This window comes from Pteropus vampyrus, unplaced genomic scaffold (assembly GCF_000151845.1).
Source record: "Pteropus vampyrus isolate Shadow unplaced genomic scaffold, Pvam_2.0 Scaffold18, whole genome shotgun sequence".
NCBI lineage: Eukaryota > Metazoa > Chordata > Mammalia > Chiroptera > Pteropodidae > Pteropus > Pteropus vampyrus.
Genome location: NW_011888799.1, coordinates 9949300 through 9967848, shown reverse-complemented (window position 1 = coordinate 9967848; position 18549 = coordinate 9949300). Strand labels below are relative to the sequence as shown.

At 40.2% G+C, this 18549-nt stretch overlaps 1 protein-coding gene across 1 annotated transcript in view; it reads right to left on the bottom strand.

The window, feature by feature from the left end:
• Window positions 1–212: 212 nt before the first annotated feature.
• The window catches only part of ADGRF2 (adhesion G protein-coupled receptor F2), a 23298-nt gene continuing 4961 nt past the window's right edge, over window positions 213–18549 (bottom strand). The window contains exons 3-9 of the mRNA XM_011354794.2: window positions 16731–16882; window positions 14619–14852; window positions 12355–13716; window positions 8044–8085; window positions 4781–4840; window positions 2217–2293; window positions 213–985 (exon numbers count right to left, since the gene is read on the bottom strand). Of these exons, the coding sequence (XP_011353096.1) occupies window positions 2246–2293; window positions 4781–4840; window positions 8044–8085; window positions 12355–13716; window positions 14619–14852; window positions 16731–16882 (1898 nt within the window). The 3' untranslated portion in view covers window positions 213–985; window positions 2217–2245. The remainder of the gene's footprint in view (window positions 986–2216; window positions 2294–4780; window positions 4841–8043; window positions 8086–12354; window positions 13717–14618; window positions 14853–16730; window positions 16883–18549) is intronic.

Below are 18549 nucleotides of genomic sequence, written 5' to 3'. Positions count from 1 at the left end.
CATTCAAAAACACATATTGTTGGTGAGGGTTAATTTTACATTGTCAGAGCAGGCAAACAGTCCCTGGGTGGCTCCAGGCCTTTGGAGAACGTTCAGGACTGGGAACCTGCAGACTTGGGTTTCTGCTTCTGGCTCAAGCCTCCATTAGCTGTGACCCATCGCTCCAGGCTTCCATCTCCTTAACTTAAAATGAGCATCTTTTTAGAAGATTCCTGCAAAGCCCAACAAAACTGAGGAAATAAATGAAATACGTGTTCTTTTTAATAAAAAACAAAAAAGCATCTTTCTAGTTCAAGAGCTCTACCTATTTCACTTGCCTCACAGTCAAAGAAGTTGCAAGCCAAGTTGACCATGCAATCAATTTAAATTTGGAGGGGTGGAATATGCTAGCAATAGAATTCCTTTTGTACAAAGAACCAGCAATGACCTACTTAGAGTCAGCTCAACTCCTGGTGACTATTCATGAGGGCCCCTCCCTCAGCAACCCACAGAATCCAGCCAGGTGACATCCCAGGCCACCTTAGCTGAAATGAGCCAGAGTAATCTTCCTGAGGATAAACGTGACCCACAGCCAGGAGCTAGAGGCGCAACAAGGGTAAGGGCCTGCTGTGGCCCACTTTGTCTTTCTGTTCCCAAGTCGATCTGCAGAATGGCATATATATGTGTGTGTGTATTGTGTGCGTGTGTGTGTGTGTGTGTGTGCGCGCGCACGTACATATGCATGTATGTATATATACACACATACACACACACACACACACACACACACACACACACACATATATATATTTCACACACACAGGGAGATGAGGGAGAAACATTTAGCAGCACAAAAGTAGACAGAGGGGACTTCCACCCTTTCCTCATGGCATGCCCTCCTCCGTCAGCGTCACAGTGTGGGAGACTTCCTTCATACTCTCCAGAGGCAGGAAGACAGGAATAAGCACATTTCTCCTGGGGCTCTGCCATTCCTGGGATGTATGACCTTGTCAAGAACAGAAAATCACAGCTTTAATATGTAAATAGCAAGACCTAGAAACCTCAGGACAACTGCATTATTGGCTCGCTCTGTTTGAAACAATAAGCCCCTTTGGGTAGAGCCCTCCTGGCAAATGGAGAGTATCTTCCCTTGAAATCACTTTGGAATCCAGGGAATAGGCTTGTTTTATTACCAGATGTGCTGAATTACAAACTTTGTCTTTCTCTAAGTTAGACTATTTCTTTTCCTCTTGGAAAATACCCCTTGCTCTGCATAAGGCCCTGGGATGCTGCAGAAGGCCTTAGCCACAGAGGCTGCTGGAAGCCTGATGTATTGGAGTGGGTGTGGGGGGGCTCTTTCTACATATCTAAGTGCCTCTCTGCATCTCTCTCTGTTTCTGCCTCTGTCACTTGTATGTGTTTCTGTGAGAGTTTTAATCTGTGTCTGTGTCTCTCTCTTTCTTTCTGTATTGCAGGGTCTCTCCCTGTAACCTTTGGCCTCTCTCTGCATCTCTCTGTCTGACTGTTTTTGTGAGTTTCCCAATGTGGGTGTCTCCATCTCCCTGTCTGATCTTCTCTCTCTAGATCTAGAGGGACATGAAGACAAAGGCTAGAAAACTTATTTGCACATGTCTGTGTATCTGGACGGCTCTCTTCCAACAGTGAGCCACCATGCCCCTTGGGAAGTATCTCTTTATTCCTGTTTGCCCCTGCAACTCCTTTCTCTGTTTTTGTCTCTATGCTTCTGTCTCTCAGATACCTCAAATGTAAATTCTATATTATCCCTGAGGCCCCTCACAGATAGGGTTTATCATAATTCCTTGATCCTTTAACATAAGGGAAAAGAGAGGGGCCACAGTGGGAAATCTGGGGATACTGTTGATATCCCAGAGGACATCCTGGGACTGGGGAACAAGAGAGGAGGAGGAGGAGAGGGGACAGCCTTGTGGAGCTGGCACCTCTAATGATTCTCCTCTTAAATACACCCAGGCAAATTTATGAGCATTCTCAGACAGTCCTGATTGTTTTACAGGGACAACCAGAATTTTAGTCATGCAAGAATTAGAAGTGTGAATATATCTCTAACTTCAGCTAGCTGAAGCTAGATTGCATAAGGAGAATTCTCTCAAACAAGAAAAGAAATCATTTCTAATTAGAATTAATCAAACTGTGATATTTTTTAAAAAGAAATGTCATCTATATCAGATGTGTATGGGGACCCCTTGCATTGCACTCACCTCCCAAATTAGGAGTATTGCCTGGTTTCTTAACTGGGCCTTTTGGTGTGGTGACAAGAGAAATCAGAAGAAAGGTTCTGTTGAAGACAAAAGTATAATTGCATAGTCATTATTAGTCTGTTTTCAATTGTCAGAATTATTCAAAGCACATGGAGAATTGTGACCCACGGCAATTTATTTTATCTCTTCACTTTCTCCCTCTCCTTGTCTATATTAGAACCTAGAACCTCTGACAACATAGGAATGGGCTGGTGTGAGACATCGCCCTTCTCCCCAGCCTGGCCTGGATCCCTATCCTGAAGGAGTCTCTAGTTTGGGAGGGAGGTGGGTGAGGCAGTTGAGCTGCACAGAGGGGGAGATTAACACTGAGATGCCTCACATCCCTCAAATTGCTCCTCCTCACCTGGCCTGCCGAAATCCTCAAGGTTGCAGCCCTTCCCTTGTGATGCACCCGAGTTTAAAATATCCTCAGGTTTTAAGTATATGTTGGCTAAGATAGGTGATGCATTAATTCACGGGTAAAATTATTACCACAGGAGCATAAACTTATTCATCACATAGGATATAAAATGAACACAAATAATCACAATGATTATCCTAGGTTTGAGGAGCTGGTCCTGACATGGCCTGGGCAGGTACCACATGGAGAAAGAGTTAAATCTGGACTGTAGAGGATGGTCACCTAAGGATCAGAAGCCTATAAAGTTGGAGAGGAGGAGACAAATGATAAAACTCCTCCCTCTGAGTATGGCTGATAAACTGACTTGGTTGAAAGCTAGTGAGCAGAGTGAAGGAAGGATTGCAAAAAGTTGGAAAAATTTTACTTAATACCTAACTCAGTGGTTCTTAATCCTGGCGGCACTTTAAAATCTCTGGGGAGCTTTTAAAAAAAAAAAAAAATGACCAAACCCTATCTCTAAGACTTTCTGGTTAAATTTTTCTTGGGTGGGGCCAGACAGTGGTATTTTTAAAAAGCTCTCTAAGTGTCTCTAAGGTGCAACCAGCATTGAAAACCACTGACTCAGACAATCAACAAACTGATAATAAAATAAAATTTAATAAAATTCTGGGTATGATTTGGATGTATTTTTTTAAAAAAGGAAAGAGAGAAAGTGGGAAAAATGACTGTTTTCCCATGGCTGATGAGCAGAATTTCTCTGTGGTGGCTAAATGGATCAATACAGAAGGAAAGGAACAATGCCAAATGGGACTGGATAGGAGTTAGTCTTCTCCCCTGAGGGCACGGTGACAGACCAGAGTGAGGTAGTAAGGAATACTTAGAAAATATTTATAATGCTAAGACACTTTAGGAAGGCTTATATGAGTGGGTCCCAACCTTGCTTACCTTAGACTCCTTTCAAACTCAAGCCATACTGCAGACCAATTCAATTAGAACCCCCAGAGGTAGCACCCAGGCAATGTGTTTTGAAGCTTCCTGGTTGACTCTGATGTTTGGCCGAGGTTGGGTACCACTGCTTTAGAATTAGCGCTTTATTCTCAGCACAGTATGATAGGGTTTAAGGTGTGGGGGTGGGGGCGGTGTTTGTTTGTTTTTCAGAAAGAAGGAATGTAGAGGAGTTGGCAATCTCCCGATTATGAAGACCGAAGACTGGGAACAAGGTCAAAGCTGTGGTAAGTGTAAGGCAACAGGGGATAGGAAAATAAAGGAAAGAAAAAAAGAGAAGACAGAAAGGCTAAAGAAAGCAAAGAATAGGGAACAAAAGACAAGGAATCTAGGGAGGGGGCAATGCTGTTACCCAGGGCCCGGCCTCTTGAATGATCTGTCACCCCTTTCCATGCAAATCTCCTGCAACACCATTCTATGCCAGTCCACGTTGATCCCATCGGATGTTAGTGTGAGGAAACTATAGATGGCCTCTCCTCTTGTTGCTGGATATGTTCTCTGAGCCAACCCTGAATCTCCTTTTGCTGTTATTTAAAAGTTTTCCGGTTTTTCATTTACTCAGAACAGCTGTTGGGTTGCACCTTTGCATAACAATACTATTTGATGTCTAAATTATAGGAATTGATGATAAATGAAAAAGGATGCGTACTATCCAATGACTGAACAGGCTCTTAACCTTCTTTTACAACTCCAGTAACCATGGCAAATGGCCCCTCTTGAAAATCAAGCTATTGGAAAGTTCTTTGTGTAGGGTCAGAATCTGTTTCCCTGAAATTTTCACACTTTGGAATGTGATTCAACCAATTGGAGTTATAAAGAACAAGCAGGCTGTCATAAAAACCCGAGGCTTTTCATCATCTGTCATTTCTCCGTTTCATCACCTGCTCTCCTGCTATGTGCTTTGAGGTTCTCCCCTCCAGGAACTGCCGCCTTGTCACTCTCCTCTAAATGCATTTGTCTACTTTTGTTTCTTTGGATGTGGTCCCAAGACTCCAGAAAGAATCTGAACAGCTCAAAGAAGCACTCTCTCAGCCCTTCAGAAAAATCCATACCATAAAGTCTTAAGGGGATGGTTAGCAATACTCCACCTGCGAGAAACTCCAGCATGGTTGTTATTTTGTCAAATTTTTAAATGCAAAAATGACTAGGAGGGCTTTACCTCTGATATTCTGGAGATCCATTTTGCAGAGGTTATCCGATTCTTTAAGGCTTCTCGTATCTGGATAGTTAACAAAAAGAATTAAGAATTAAAAAATTATAAGAAATAAACACATGTGTTTGGGCCTGGCAAATATTGTGCAAGGGAGTGTGTTGCCAGCCAGGTATGGAGGGATTAGTAATTTGGTGGAGTGGTCTGGGAAAAGATGGGGAGATAGGGAGAAAGAAGAAAAGTGAAGCTAGAATAGGAGACTTATATAATCAGGACCCTGAACATGAACCCGGTGGCTAAGAAACACAGTTTGCCACAAATTAGAGGATTCCTTGACAGAGTTTTGGGAGTATTTGGGGGGAGTACTTGAGTAGTTGAACATTTCCTACAGTCTATCAACTATTCAAACCTTTTCTAGAGTGCCTAACCATGGTTAAAAAAAAAAAAAAAAAGAATCCTATACAGCATAACAAAGGCTTGTGGAACCAAGAAAATAAGAATAATAAATAACTATTATATTTTGTTTTATAACTTTAAAGTGCTTTTCACACCCGTCATCTTATTTTATCCAGAAAATAACCCTGTGAGATAGGTACTATTATCCCCATTTTACAATTAATGAAATTAAGACTCCGAGATTAAGTAGTACTCAAAACCAGTGAACTACAAAGAGGAAGAGCCAGGAGCTGAATTCCTGTCCCCTGACTCCAGACCATCCTGTCATTTTCTCTGAGTCTCTCCTATTGTATATGGGCATTCTCTTCTTATTTCTATTTCTTCTTCCCCTTTGCTATACAAGATGTTATTCACCTTCCAAGGCCTTGTAGAAGTTCTTTCTTCACAGTTAATGTATGCTAAAGTCCTCTAGCTCAGAGCAACTTCCCTGAAAATGCAGTATTTTTTGCACATCTCTCAACTAGCTTCAAAGAGGAAAGAACACTCTTTGGGTGGGTGGCTGTGCTCTCAAGAGTCCATTGGAATGTGTGAAGACATATTGGTGCCTCTATTTAAATTTCTCTCTCATCTTTCTTTAATTCTGTGTTTCATAATGTGCATAATAAATACTTCGTAAGTGAATAATAAACATATCTGGTGATACGTGCTCACTGGTTTTTACTGATCCTAAAAGTTTGAAAACTACTGTTATATACAGTAGCCCCCCTTTATCTATGGTTTTGCTTTTCAAGATTTTATTTTCCATAGTCAATAGCAGTCTGAAAATATTAAATGGAAAATTTCAGAAATAAACAATTGGTAAGTTTTAAATTGCGTGCCGTTGTGAGTGGTGTGATGAAATCTTACGCCGTCCTGCTCTGTCCTTCCAAGATGTGAATCATCCCCTTTGTCCAATGTATCCACACCGTATACAGTACCCACCCGTTAATCACTCTGTAGCCATCCCAGTTATCAGATCGATTGTCACAGTGTCACAGCACTTGTGCTTACTTATTAAGTAAAATAAGTAAACTTTAAGAAACCCTTATTTTACTTAATAATGGTTCCAAGGCACAAGAGTAGTGATGCTGGCAATTTGAGTATGCCAAAGAGAAGATGTAAAGTGCTTTCTTTAAGTGAAAAGGCAAGTTACAGTACTATAAGATATTTTGAGAGAAACTATATTCACGTAACTTTTATTATAGTATATTGTTATAATTGTTCTATTTTACTTTTAGTTATTGTTGTTGATCTCTTACTGTGTCTAATGTATAAATTAAACTTTATCATAAATATGTATGTGAAGGAAAAAACATAGTATATATAGGATATAGCACTATCTGTGATTTCCAGCATCCACTAGGAGTCTCAGTACATATCCTCTGCAGATAAAGGAGGACTACTCTACACTTTTTTATCAATTAATCATGACACCTTTGAGTATTTACCTTTTACATTATAATTTTAAGTATAAGAAGTTTTGATCTTGATGGAAGTATCCATGTATTAGTGTTCATTGCACATTTCATAACACCTAACAGTGGTGCACTAATGGATAATGATGATGCTGCTGATGCTTTGGCTAGAAATACTAGTTGTGATATTAGGTTAATTAAAAAAATAATATGGTATGCAACTACATAATACCTTAAATGCTTTCTATGTGTTTTCACTTGAAAGATTCCTCTTCTACTTTACCATAATGTAGCAGAAAAGTGAGGAAAAGCATCATTATCTCTGCATTCCACTTGAGGAATCTGAGATTCGTAAAGAGTTAAGGAACTCCTCATTGGCACACAGCTAGTCCATGGAAATATCAAGACTAAAACGATAATACTCTTAACTTAATAATTTCTATTAGGTACTGGTATCCTTATAAGAAAATGAAAGGACCGTTATGAAATGCTTTTTTCACAAACCTTTTATATGAACTTAATAGCAGAATAGCAGTGATAGTAAAATTAATTAATAAAAAAATAAAAAATAAATGCTGCAGTAAAGATATTTACATCCATATCTGAAAGGGTTATTTGCTTTTCTCATTTCAAGAGGTAGTATAATAACAACAGAAAGAAAGCGATCTTAGAAGCCTGAGTAAACATGTGATGTTTTGCTCATTTGTTCAGTTTTTATTGTCACCACCCACTATTTATACACACTCCCTGTATTTGGAGAATTCCCTTCCTCGAATCTATTGCTGTTTAAGGTAGAAGCCTCCCTAGAAGCTAAGATGAAGCCATGTGACCTGGGCTCAGCCAATCAGACATGACAATTCAAGAAGCAGGTGCCAGTGGACCCCAAAGGGCAGGGTGAAGGCTATCCCTAAGGCAACGGTAGCAGCAACTCTAGTTTAGCACCCACTGTCTGGCATTGGCTTAGTGAGCTGTTCTATGCCTAGCAGAGTAGGGAGGGTGGAGCAGTTTTGTGCTATGAATTGGAACTATTGTGCATAGCCTCCATGGCTCCAGGCCAGAGAGATCTACCAAAGAAGATATTGTAAGATTTAATAAATTTTTCTATTCTGCTTCAACTAGTTAGAGTGGGTTTCTTTAGAGATTCTGTGCAAGCTACTTAATCATGCTGAATCTGTTTCCTCATCTGTAAAATGGAAAATAGAAATACCCAAGATCATTTTAAGGATTGGCGCTAATGTACATAAAATGCTTAGCACCACAGGAGCTTAAAAGATAGTCAATATTACTTGCACTATAAAGAGAGCAATGTCCTGTTCAAGTGCCTGCACAAATGCTTGAGGTGAAAGACCCTCATAAGTGGGCATTATTTTAGGGCCAAGTACTGATAATGCAAAAAAAAAAAACAACAAGAATCTACAGTACCTTCGGATCCAGGATTGTTCCAAACACCAAGATAAAGAAGCCCTAAGAAAGACAGACAAGGGAAGAAGAGCCATTTACAAAATAATAATTATAACAATAACAAGAAATACCAGCATTAGTTACCAGTTACTATTCTGGAACTAATAAAAATAATAAAATGAAAACAATTGTATTCAATCTTTGACTCTCTCATTTTAAGGTCACAACATCTACATTCATTCATTCAACAAATATTGATTCAGCATTTTCTATGTGCTAGTCACTGTTCTAGATGCTTGGGCATGTCTGAGTAAACCAAACAGATCAAGGTCCCTGATTCACTTTTTTTTTTTTAATTTGAGCAAAATAGAAGTGTTTCGCCTTTATCAGGAGCTGTGCATCTCACCAGAAGATAATGGTCCAAGCGAGAGTCAGAGAAGTTGTTGGGAAATGAAGGACAGCCTTGCAGACTCTGAACGATCAGCAATGAAAGAAACTTCCACAGAAAAAAGAAAAAGGAGCTATGCTCAACCTCTTTCCCACATCTATAACCAGAGACTTACAAAACTTGCAAAGAAACCAAGTTCATGGATCCTCAGGAAAGCTAAAATCCAAAACCAGATTTTCTAAGCACGTAATGGGTACTCAGAAATAAGTGTTCCAAATATGATGACATAGAGACTGAATTCACTCTCATATCTCTTGTCATCTATACAAAGATAAACACGATTAAAGTCAAAAGGAGACTGTTCCTCCATCATTATAGTCCATGTGAGTTTTTGATTTATTTTTCATATGCAATATCACAAAACCACCCAAGAAGAAGAAGGAAAAGTATTTATCTCATTTTTCAGGTAAGGAAAAGGAAGCTCAGAGATTTAACTTTCAAAATACAGTAGATAGCAACATTCATTAGACAAAATTTTTCTTGAAGGTGTGGTTACTCAGATCTTGGTTCACTTGAGAAGAGAGATGATGACATCCTTGTTAAGCTGCTCTGCTTTCATAATCAAATATGAACTCTTACCCAAGCAGAGACCTATCAAGGCACACGGGTTTAATACAAAATAAGAAAGATGTTCCAACCAGGTGGTCATCAGCAGGAACAATATCAAACCTGCTGCTATCTTGATTTGTAAAAGCTCAGCTGAGAGGTGGAGGACTTCACAGGGACCAGTGCATGGCCATGTAGCTCATCTATTCCCCCAAACACACTAAAGTACACTATTCCATTCAACCAGTCCAGCAAGTGCTCCAAAGCCTGGAGTGTTTCTTTCAGGTTGCTTTTTTGTGTGACACTCTTAGGCTACAAGATAACTATCCAAATCTGTCATTGGTCTACTAAGAAAATGTCATTGATGGTATGACCCATTAGGTTATAAAGTATTGTTCGTAAAAAGATGCTTGGAACAAATACATTCCAATCTGATTCTGGCACTGGGAATACATTTTAAATCAGAATCTCCGTGAATTTTTCTCAGGAATTAAATTTTGTAAAAATCTGGGAACCACAATTCTAGTGTGTTTTTTCCACAACCACAAATATACATTCCTTTAGCTAAAGGACTAAGAGGAATTTCTCTCCTTGTAAGATTTTCAGTTTCTTGAGTTTGGATTAATTAAATTTATATCTGCAAGAAAACATAGGAACTAAACTCAAGGACCTTGGACTTAAAGAGGATTTTATGAATTTGACCTCAAAACCAAGGGAAATAAAGGTAAAATAACTGAATGAGACTACATCAAACTAAAAAGCTCTGCTCAGCAAAAGAAATCATCAACAAGGTAAAGAGACAACCATCCGAATGGGAAAATATATTTGCAAGCAATGCCTCTGATAAGGGCCTAATATCCAAAATATACAAAGAACTCATACAACTCAATAACAACAAAAAACAAATGATCTAATCAAAAAAAGTGCAGAGGACCTGAACAGACACTTCTCGCCAGAGGACATACAAATGGCCAACAAATATTTGAAAAGATGCTCAACATTGCTAGCAATTAGGGAAATGCAAATCAAAACCACAATGAGATACCATCTCACACCTGTTAGAATAGCTATAATCAATGGAACAAGTAATAACAAATGCTGGAGAGGACGCAGAGAAAAAGGAACCCTCATACACTGCTGGTGGGACTGCAAATTGGTACAGCCACTATGGAAAACAGTATAGAGATTCCTCAAAAAACTAAAAATTGATCTACCATATGATCCAGCAATCCTTCTACTGAGTATTTGCCACAAAGACTTGAAAACCCATATCTGAAAAGATATTTGCACACCAATGTTCATAGCAGCATTACTCACAGTGCCAGGACATGGAAGCTACCAATATGTCCTACGATAGATGATTGGATAAAGAAGCTTGGTACATATATACAATGGAATATTACTCGGCCATAAGAAGAGATGAAATACTGCCACTTGCGACAACATGGATGGCCCTCGAGATAATCATGCTAAGCGAAATAAGCCAGACAGAAAAAGTTGAAAATCACATAATATCACTTATATGTAGGGTATAAACCTAAAAGCAACAAATGAACAAGACAAACAAACAGAGACTCATGGACATGAACAATAGACTAGTGATTACCAGAGGGGAGTGGAGAGGAGAGAGAGGGGAGGTAGATGGGATAAAGGGGGTCAAATATGTGGTGACAGAAAGAAATCTAACTATGGGAGGTGAATACACAGTGTAAATATATATATGCCTTACTATTAAAAAAATTTATATCTGCAACACTGAGCATAAGGCTCAACATCAAATAAATACTCAAAAAATATAGTGCCTCTGTGTATTTGTGTGTGTGCCTGTGTGTTAAATTTTTTATTGTGCAATCCACATCTGTATAGCTGTAAATGTGTAACAGGGGAATAGTCCACTGGGATTGCTTTTCCTTGGTCCATGCCCCCTTGGGAAAAGTTACACAAAATATCATTCAGAAAACTTGTATAAAATATTGATCATAAAGTTCAGTTTCTGATTGAGAAGAATTTATTGGTAGTAGCTAATCGCATTTCTTTTAGCAGATAAAGCACAACTTGAGCAGATAAATCTCACAGTATTTGCCCAGGTTTTAAAATATGTGTTAAATCCTAACACCCAGTGTGAAAGTACTTGGAGGCATGCCTTTGGGAAGGATTAGGTCCTGAAGGTACAGTCCTCATGGAAGAGATTAGTGCCCTTGTAAAAGGCTCCAGAGAACTCCCTGTCCTTTCTACCAAGTGAGATTATAGCGAGAAGACAACTGACTCTCACGAGACACCAAATCTGCATACACCTTGAGCTTGGACTTTCCAGCTTCCAGAACTTTGAGAAATGGATTTCTGTTGTTTATAAGGCACTCAGTATAATGAGGGTCCCCAAACCTTACCCAGACCGCAATTATTCTCAGTAAACACAAGAAAGGATACCAACCAGAAGTTATGGATTGACAAAGTAGCATTCGAGGCAGCAACTGACAGTGTAACAATTCTTCCTTAGTCAAGGGGGTGGTTAAGCTTTAAAACCAGTGGAGGTGCTCCCACAGGCCTAGGACCCATAAATCTTTAAAAGGGCCTTTCTCACACATCTACTGGACCTTCTCTCTTCTCCATCTACTCCATCAGTCTCAGAATGCTAAAATGTATTTTTAAGTGAAAAAGTAAGTTGCATAATACTATACATTGTTTTTTAACTCCTATATGATATGAAAAAAAATATAGTATATAACCATAGAAAATTTGGCAAGGATGCGCATGAAACTGTGAACATTGTTTAATTTACAGAGGTAAGGTAAGAGAGGAGAGGAGAGGAGAAAATATCCTTAATATTACTCTGTATGGCTTGCTTCATTAAAATAAGATGTTTCCAGTGGTAACTAAACATTCTAAATGGAATAAAATATAAATGTGCACATGTAAATACCTCTAGTTAGATACTTCTATTTTAGGCGAAGCAGTACTGTTTAATTTTTAAACAGCTATAGCTCAGCCTAAACTTAAGCTATTAATGAACTTTAGGTCATTTTAGTACTTGGTGCTTTCCTGTTCATTATTTCATTTTCTAAACACTCATAAAGTGGGCAGATTATACCCCTTTTATAAGTGAGGAAAATATGGCTTGGAAAAGTCAAGCACATGTCCCAGGAGAATCTTACACATTAATTAATGAGAGAGTAAAGGTTTGAACGCAGGCCTTTCTGGAACAAAAGCTAATTTCCTGACCCAATATGCTATTCCCAAACCACTGTCTTATAAAGAAATATGATACCATGACTTCCTGATCACAAAACGTCTTCCTGAATTCTTTTACTTCGGAGTTGGTCAGAAGCCTCTGCACTTACCTGGAATGCATTGAGCAAGGAGAAGAGAATGTGGAAGACCAGAGATCTATCGTTGATGACTATGGCTATTCCGAATCCCCAGGTCAGTCCCAGCAGTGGTGTGAGGACGGCGATATTCTTACTGATTCTCACAATGGCTCTCACCTCGTGGAACATAGAACTGCCAATGGCAGCTCGCTGGGTTTTGATAATCACCAGTGTGGCTGTGATCAGGTTTACTACCACAACGGCCAGAGCTGGGACCACAAAGGCCAGGAGGGCCTTGGTCATGTCCCAGTTGAGCCAGCAGGCCTCAGGTCGTAGATATCCTTTGCCAGGCTCAGTGGCAGCAACTGTGATAACCGCAATGATCAAAGGGCACCCATAGCCCACTGAAAAGAGAGATGCCACCAGAACTGACTTGGGTAGTGTATGGAAAACAATCAGGATTTCGTAGAGGATAAGGAGTGCTTTGGCAAGCATCCAGAAAAACACACAAAGGTAAAAGAAATGAACAAAAAAAGTTGCTGCCACACATCCATTATGGTGTGTCACTGGACCACTAAGAAAGGAAGCCACTATGAACCACACATCGGCCATCAGCAAGGTGGCCGCAATGTTAGCGATGCACAAGTGGCGTAAATACGAAATCTCTGTCTTCGTCACTTGGCTCCAGACCAAGGCCTCAATGGACAAACAAAGGATCAAGCTGCAAATAGAAATGCCCAGGCCTATGTACATGATATAAATCAGAACAGGACTCTCCAAGATGCGAGGTGCCATAAGAATGGAGAACGAGGTAAACAACTTGCTTGGCCTACATTTGCAAACAGCTTGTTGGTAGTTTTCCTGAATCATTTGACAGGCCTGTCGGTCCCATCTGCTTTCCAAGGAGTGCCAGCCAACACACTGTGTCCTCCTCTCCTCTGACTTGCTGATCTTTTCGAAAATCAGTGAGATTCTTTCCAGTTCTTTGGGCAAAATGACAGACAGGACAAGCCCATTCACACTGGCCTTTTCCAAAAGGCTGGCTTCTAAGATGGCTCCAAGAGTTGGAAATGCAATGCTAATGACCTGAGAATGGGAAGGCACATTCTCAAGTTCATCTCTACTGATCAACAGCCTTCCAGTGACTTCATTGTTGGTGTCATTAACTCTCATTGAAAAAGTTAAATTCTTTCCATCGTTATCTCTAGATATGGTGGTGCCTAGAGTATGAATGAAGACATCCGATATGTCAATGGAATGTTTATTTATAAGTAGTTTTCTTGCAAAGGTATTGACTGAGTGTAGCAGGACACAGCTGCTGTTTCTTTCAGGGATGAAGGTCCAGTTTGAGATGCTTTCGCTGTTCAGAATGTGGTTGGCCATGATGCTGTAACTCTGCCAATGAAGAACCGGCATTAGTACTGAGCCACTCTCTGAACCTGTCAGGACACTCAAGCTTCAGTTTTATAAAGTGTGGTCCTCCAACCAGCAACACAGGTATCCCCTGGGAACCTCTTAAAGATACAGAATCTCGGGCCCCACCCCAGACCTAATGAATTATAATCAGTAGCTTAATAAGATCTCCAGGTGACTCACATACCGCTCAAGTATGAGTTGAAGAATAACGCTACAAGGGAGCTGCCCTCCTCCCGTTTATGCAATGACTTCCTGTGAGACAGGCAAGCAGGCAGCCTTCACCGTGCTCGTTTCACACCTGGGCCAAACCAGCAATTTGCTTACCCTGGTCAGAGTATCCACTGAATAAGTAACATCTATTAAATCCAAACTGTGTGCAGGAACCTTGTACGGGAACATACCAAACTGGAAATTGTCCCCAGAAACTGAACCTCCTTTTTACTATTGTCTACTTCAAAGATCAAAAACAAAAGAAATGGGTCCAGTTCCATTTCACATTTCTGAAGCAGACATGTATGGCTGTTTTCTTTGCATTCAGTTATTTTCCATGTTAGCAACCTGTTCTGACTCACAAAGAAAACTCTTCCTCTTATGGTTTTCAGAGGTTTTCAGGAGCCAAAATAAACATCGGAAAAGCGTACTTCAGCATCCAATCTATCATCCAGCAAGTACTCTCTCTAAATGTTTGTTGATTGAATATGTTCACTTTTTCCATTTGTTCATTCTTTCTTCAATGAAGATTTATTGAATGCTTACCATGCTAAGTGTCGAAGCTTCTGAGGTAAAAGACACCTCAGACCCCAAAAAGCTCACAGAATACTCCAACTAACCTGCATTCCTCCCCCCAAAAAATGCTCTCCCAGATACTCAAGGATACTCACCTGCATCATTGCCTCATCGACATTTGTCAACAGCGCTGTCGATATGTTGTGCAGGAGCTGCACAATGACAGCGATGTTTCCCGGTATCCGGGGAGAGCGCCGAATGTTTGTAATGACACAGGACAAGTCCTGAGGACACTTTTCCATCAACTTATCTGCAATGGTCTCAGAATCTCTGGAATATTCATTTATTTTTATTGTTTCTTTAACTGTTGCAACTGAATTTAAATGCTCCTAAGAGACAGGAAAAAAAGATGTTTTTGTCATGTTACTTTTGTTTTAAACATAAAAGTGCCTTTACTAAAATGTAGGACAGCCTTATTACACAACTGTATATTTCATAATGTTCTTCTATTTTACATTTTCAAAATCACATCCGCTGTGGAATAATTTACCCAATACCAAGGTGTATGAGCAGAGAATGGAAGTCCCAGCTTGCTAGCTGCCTATGCTTGAACCCCCTACCCCCAAGTAGCAACTGTTATCTTTGGCTATCACTTTAGACCTCTACTGTGGATATACATTGTGGATAGATCCTGTGCATACAGGTAAATTCCTAGTGCCATTTAAGCTTATGTTTTACTCTTACCAAGGGGCAAGGCATGAGACACAGCATGGTTTTAAAACAGAAATTCTGAACTAGATCTGGGTGAGTCAGCAGGAACACCAAGATAGAAGAATGACTAAAAATAGTGATAGACAGTATCTCCCACAGATTCAGGCTCAGGGTCCCACACTTTAAAACAGTGGCAAACTATGGCCCCAGGCTGGCTGCTTGCTTTGTGTGAATAAAGTTTTATAGGAACTTAGCATGTTCATTCATTATAAGTATTATCTGTGGCTGCTTTCCTACTACAATGGCAGAGTTGAGTGGTTGCAATAGAGACCACACGACCCACATGCCTAAATTATTTACTATGTAGCCCTTTACAAAAAATTACCAAATCTTGCTTTAGAGGACCCCTTTCTGGTGCTTCTCTAGCCTGCCCTTTCACGCAGGACAAGAAGTCCGTGGTCTAGAGGATGCGCTTACTCAGAACCCATGTCCTTGCATCTAGACACCCACATTTTCTGCTCGACAACTCCCACCCCATTTCTAGGGCCTTCCTTAAGTCTGTGCTGCCGAGGATGGGCCATGACTCCAGTGTGCTCACCCATAGGCCTGAGAGGTGTCAGAGAGACACCTGTATTCAGAGTTATGGATATGCGGCCTTAGCTTTCCATCATTCTTGAGATGCAGGATGGAATCTGGGATGGGAGGCTAACAGAACATATTTTATTTAGTAGTTCATAAGCTTGATTTAAAGCATTTAAATATTAAGACATATAGTATATCCCTCAAATTAGGGGTGGACAGCATTTCGAAGTCTGGTCAGAAAAATTCAGGTATAGCATCCACTGCTTTTCCTTGGCCACACCCCAAAACAGGGGATGAGAATGTTGCTAGGACACAAGAAATACTAAAGTATTAACTCTTCTGAAGGAATCAGGATCAGAACTTCTAAAAGGTAAAACCCTTACTAGAAGAGAAGAAAATGAAACAAAAGGAGAAGAAATAACATTTGACCTGATTTTATGTCTTAGAACTTGGTTTTTAAAAATGTGGAATTACTTAAGTGTATGTGGAAATACATTTGTTTGTTTGACAATGTAGTCCTTCACTCTTCTTCTGCTTTATTGAGTACAGAAGTCACCTGGGGACCTTAATAAAATTCAGAGTTGGATTCAGCAAGTCCGGGGGTGGGCCTGAATTCCACATGTCTAAAAGTTCAGTGATGCCCCAGGCTACTGTACTGGAGGCTGTGAGGTGTGAAAAAGCTAAGGGTACAGATGAAGAAATAGGCCATGACAATTCTAGACAGCCTTTCTAGCTCTGACTTAAATTATCAGATTTCCTTATGTCATAAAAGATATTGGAGACTGGAGCACAAACTTTTACAAGCCCAAAGTTAAGAACGCCATCCTCGTGTAGAGAGAGAGGACAGGTAAGTATTTACGTATTCGTGTTCAAACCACCTACTTACCATCCTGCCTGGAGCTCTCTCTCTCTCTCTCTTACTGAGTGCAATATGCATCGCTAATCTGGGGCTTCACTTTGCATGTGAATATTACCTCAAAGATGTTGAAGGCGTCAAGCGTCCGACAGGTATCAGTGATCTTGTGCCATTTCTTTTGCCTACATAAAAACCCCATATTTCCCTGAGTGTCTGGAGGGCAACGCTGAGTGCAGTGGGAATTGTGCACACAGACACCATCGCATTCACCTGGGAAGAAAAAAGTATCAGCATCAGATGGAGAGGTCGGGACTCAGTGCTGCGCCGGGCCAATCACAAAGGTGCCAAAACATGAAGGTGCATAAATACTGTGGGCATTGGGTGTGTTTTCTTTGTAAAGTAGAGGAAGAGTAGAGTAGATCACTGACAGTCACATATTTTGGCAACAAACTACTATTGTTTCAAACAAAATCTTATCCTGAACACAACTGTATCAAATAGATAAAAGTAGAACTAGCCCAGCTGAAGTGAGAGGGACGGGGCCATGGTTCAGTCCACTAGGTCACTCTCACATCCCACGGGAACCCCCTAAGCACCTCCTCAGACCCCAAGAGCTCCCTAGAATACAGTTTAGAGCCATTGTACCTGATATTCTCTAAGAAACTTTCCACCTCTGGAACTTTATAATGAGTTGTATCATCAATGCATTCTCGCAGACCTGTTTCTAGCTAGTGCCCCAGTTGGAGTTGGCTCAATTTAAAGGATTTATAGCAAAGAAATCCCAAACCAAGACAGAGCAGAGGGTACAGGTTGGAGAGGGAAGCAGAGTCAAAGATACAATTTAATATGAGAAAAATAAAAAAGAAGTCTAAATGCAAGCCGTGCAGGAGTCTTGTCTGCCATGTCATAAGACAGGGCCAAGAATGGCCCTCTATTACAACAGGAGAATGGTGAAACTTCCATTTGATTAGTCACCACTGCCAACATACCGTGTGGCCTGGCGGACACCTTCTCCTTGCTTTTGCTGGCAGCCTAGAAAAGGAAAATCAAAATCCACGTCAAAATCAATTGTTGATACGCCAGCCCAATGATTCACTTTAGTCACAGACTAACAAACACATTTGAATCACCTGTGATTCCAGGAAGCCACCAAAAGCTAAGACCATAAAGTATGGCCCATGCTCCTTTTTCCCCTTCAGCCTGGACAACTATTTCTCCTGCTGCTATTCAGCAGGAGCTCTCCTCCCCCTCCAGTAAGGATGGGCTACATTCTATCTAGGAAATACATCATGAGCAGAGGTGCATTTACCAACAAGTTAATGAAGGTTAAGCTTAAGAATCCCTTGCTTTTACGGGCCCCTTCAAAGCACTGAGAGAGAATCTAGCAATGTGTTCACATGACTGTATGTTTTATTAAATTTTCAAAAGCAAAATAGTTGACCATCGTCTGTTTGAACCTTCATTTTTTAGCACTCCAACTCCCCCTCCTTCACACTCTCTCTCATTTTGGAAAGCACTAGAGAGGCTGCAGCTATTTATAAAATATGGAAAAGTAGAAGCTGAATCTGGAACACATTCAGTTTGGATTGAATAGTACTTATATAGTTTGCAGTCATTCCCACATTACAGTGAGGACATCAACTTGCAAGTGGCATTAATTCTAGCAGTACTTACAACCAGTCACAGAACAAGAAAGTTCTAAGTGTCCTGATAGCTTGTAGGTCACATACGAAAGAAACTTGCTAGAGGTTTTCTTAAATTTGACAACAGTCCTATATATTTACATTACATTTCTAACAATGAATTGAGAAGCTAAAGAATATTTTTCTAAACTAGGACAATAAAAAATGTCAATCAGCAATGCTAGAGAAAAGAATGAATAATTTTTCTACACTATCTGTAGAAAAAAAAATTACAAAATTGACATGCAAGTATGC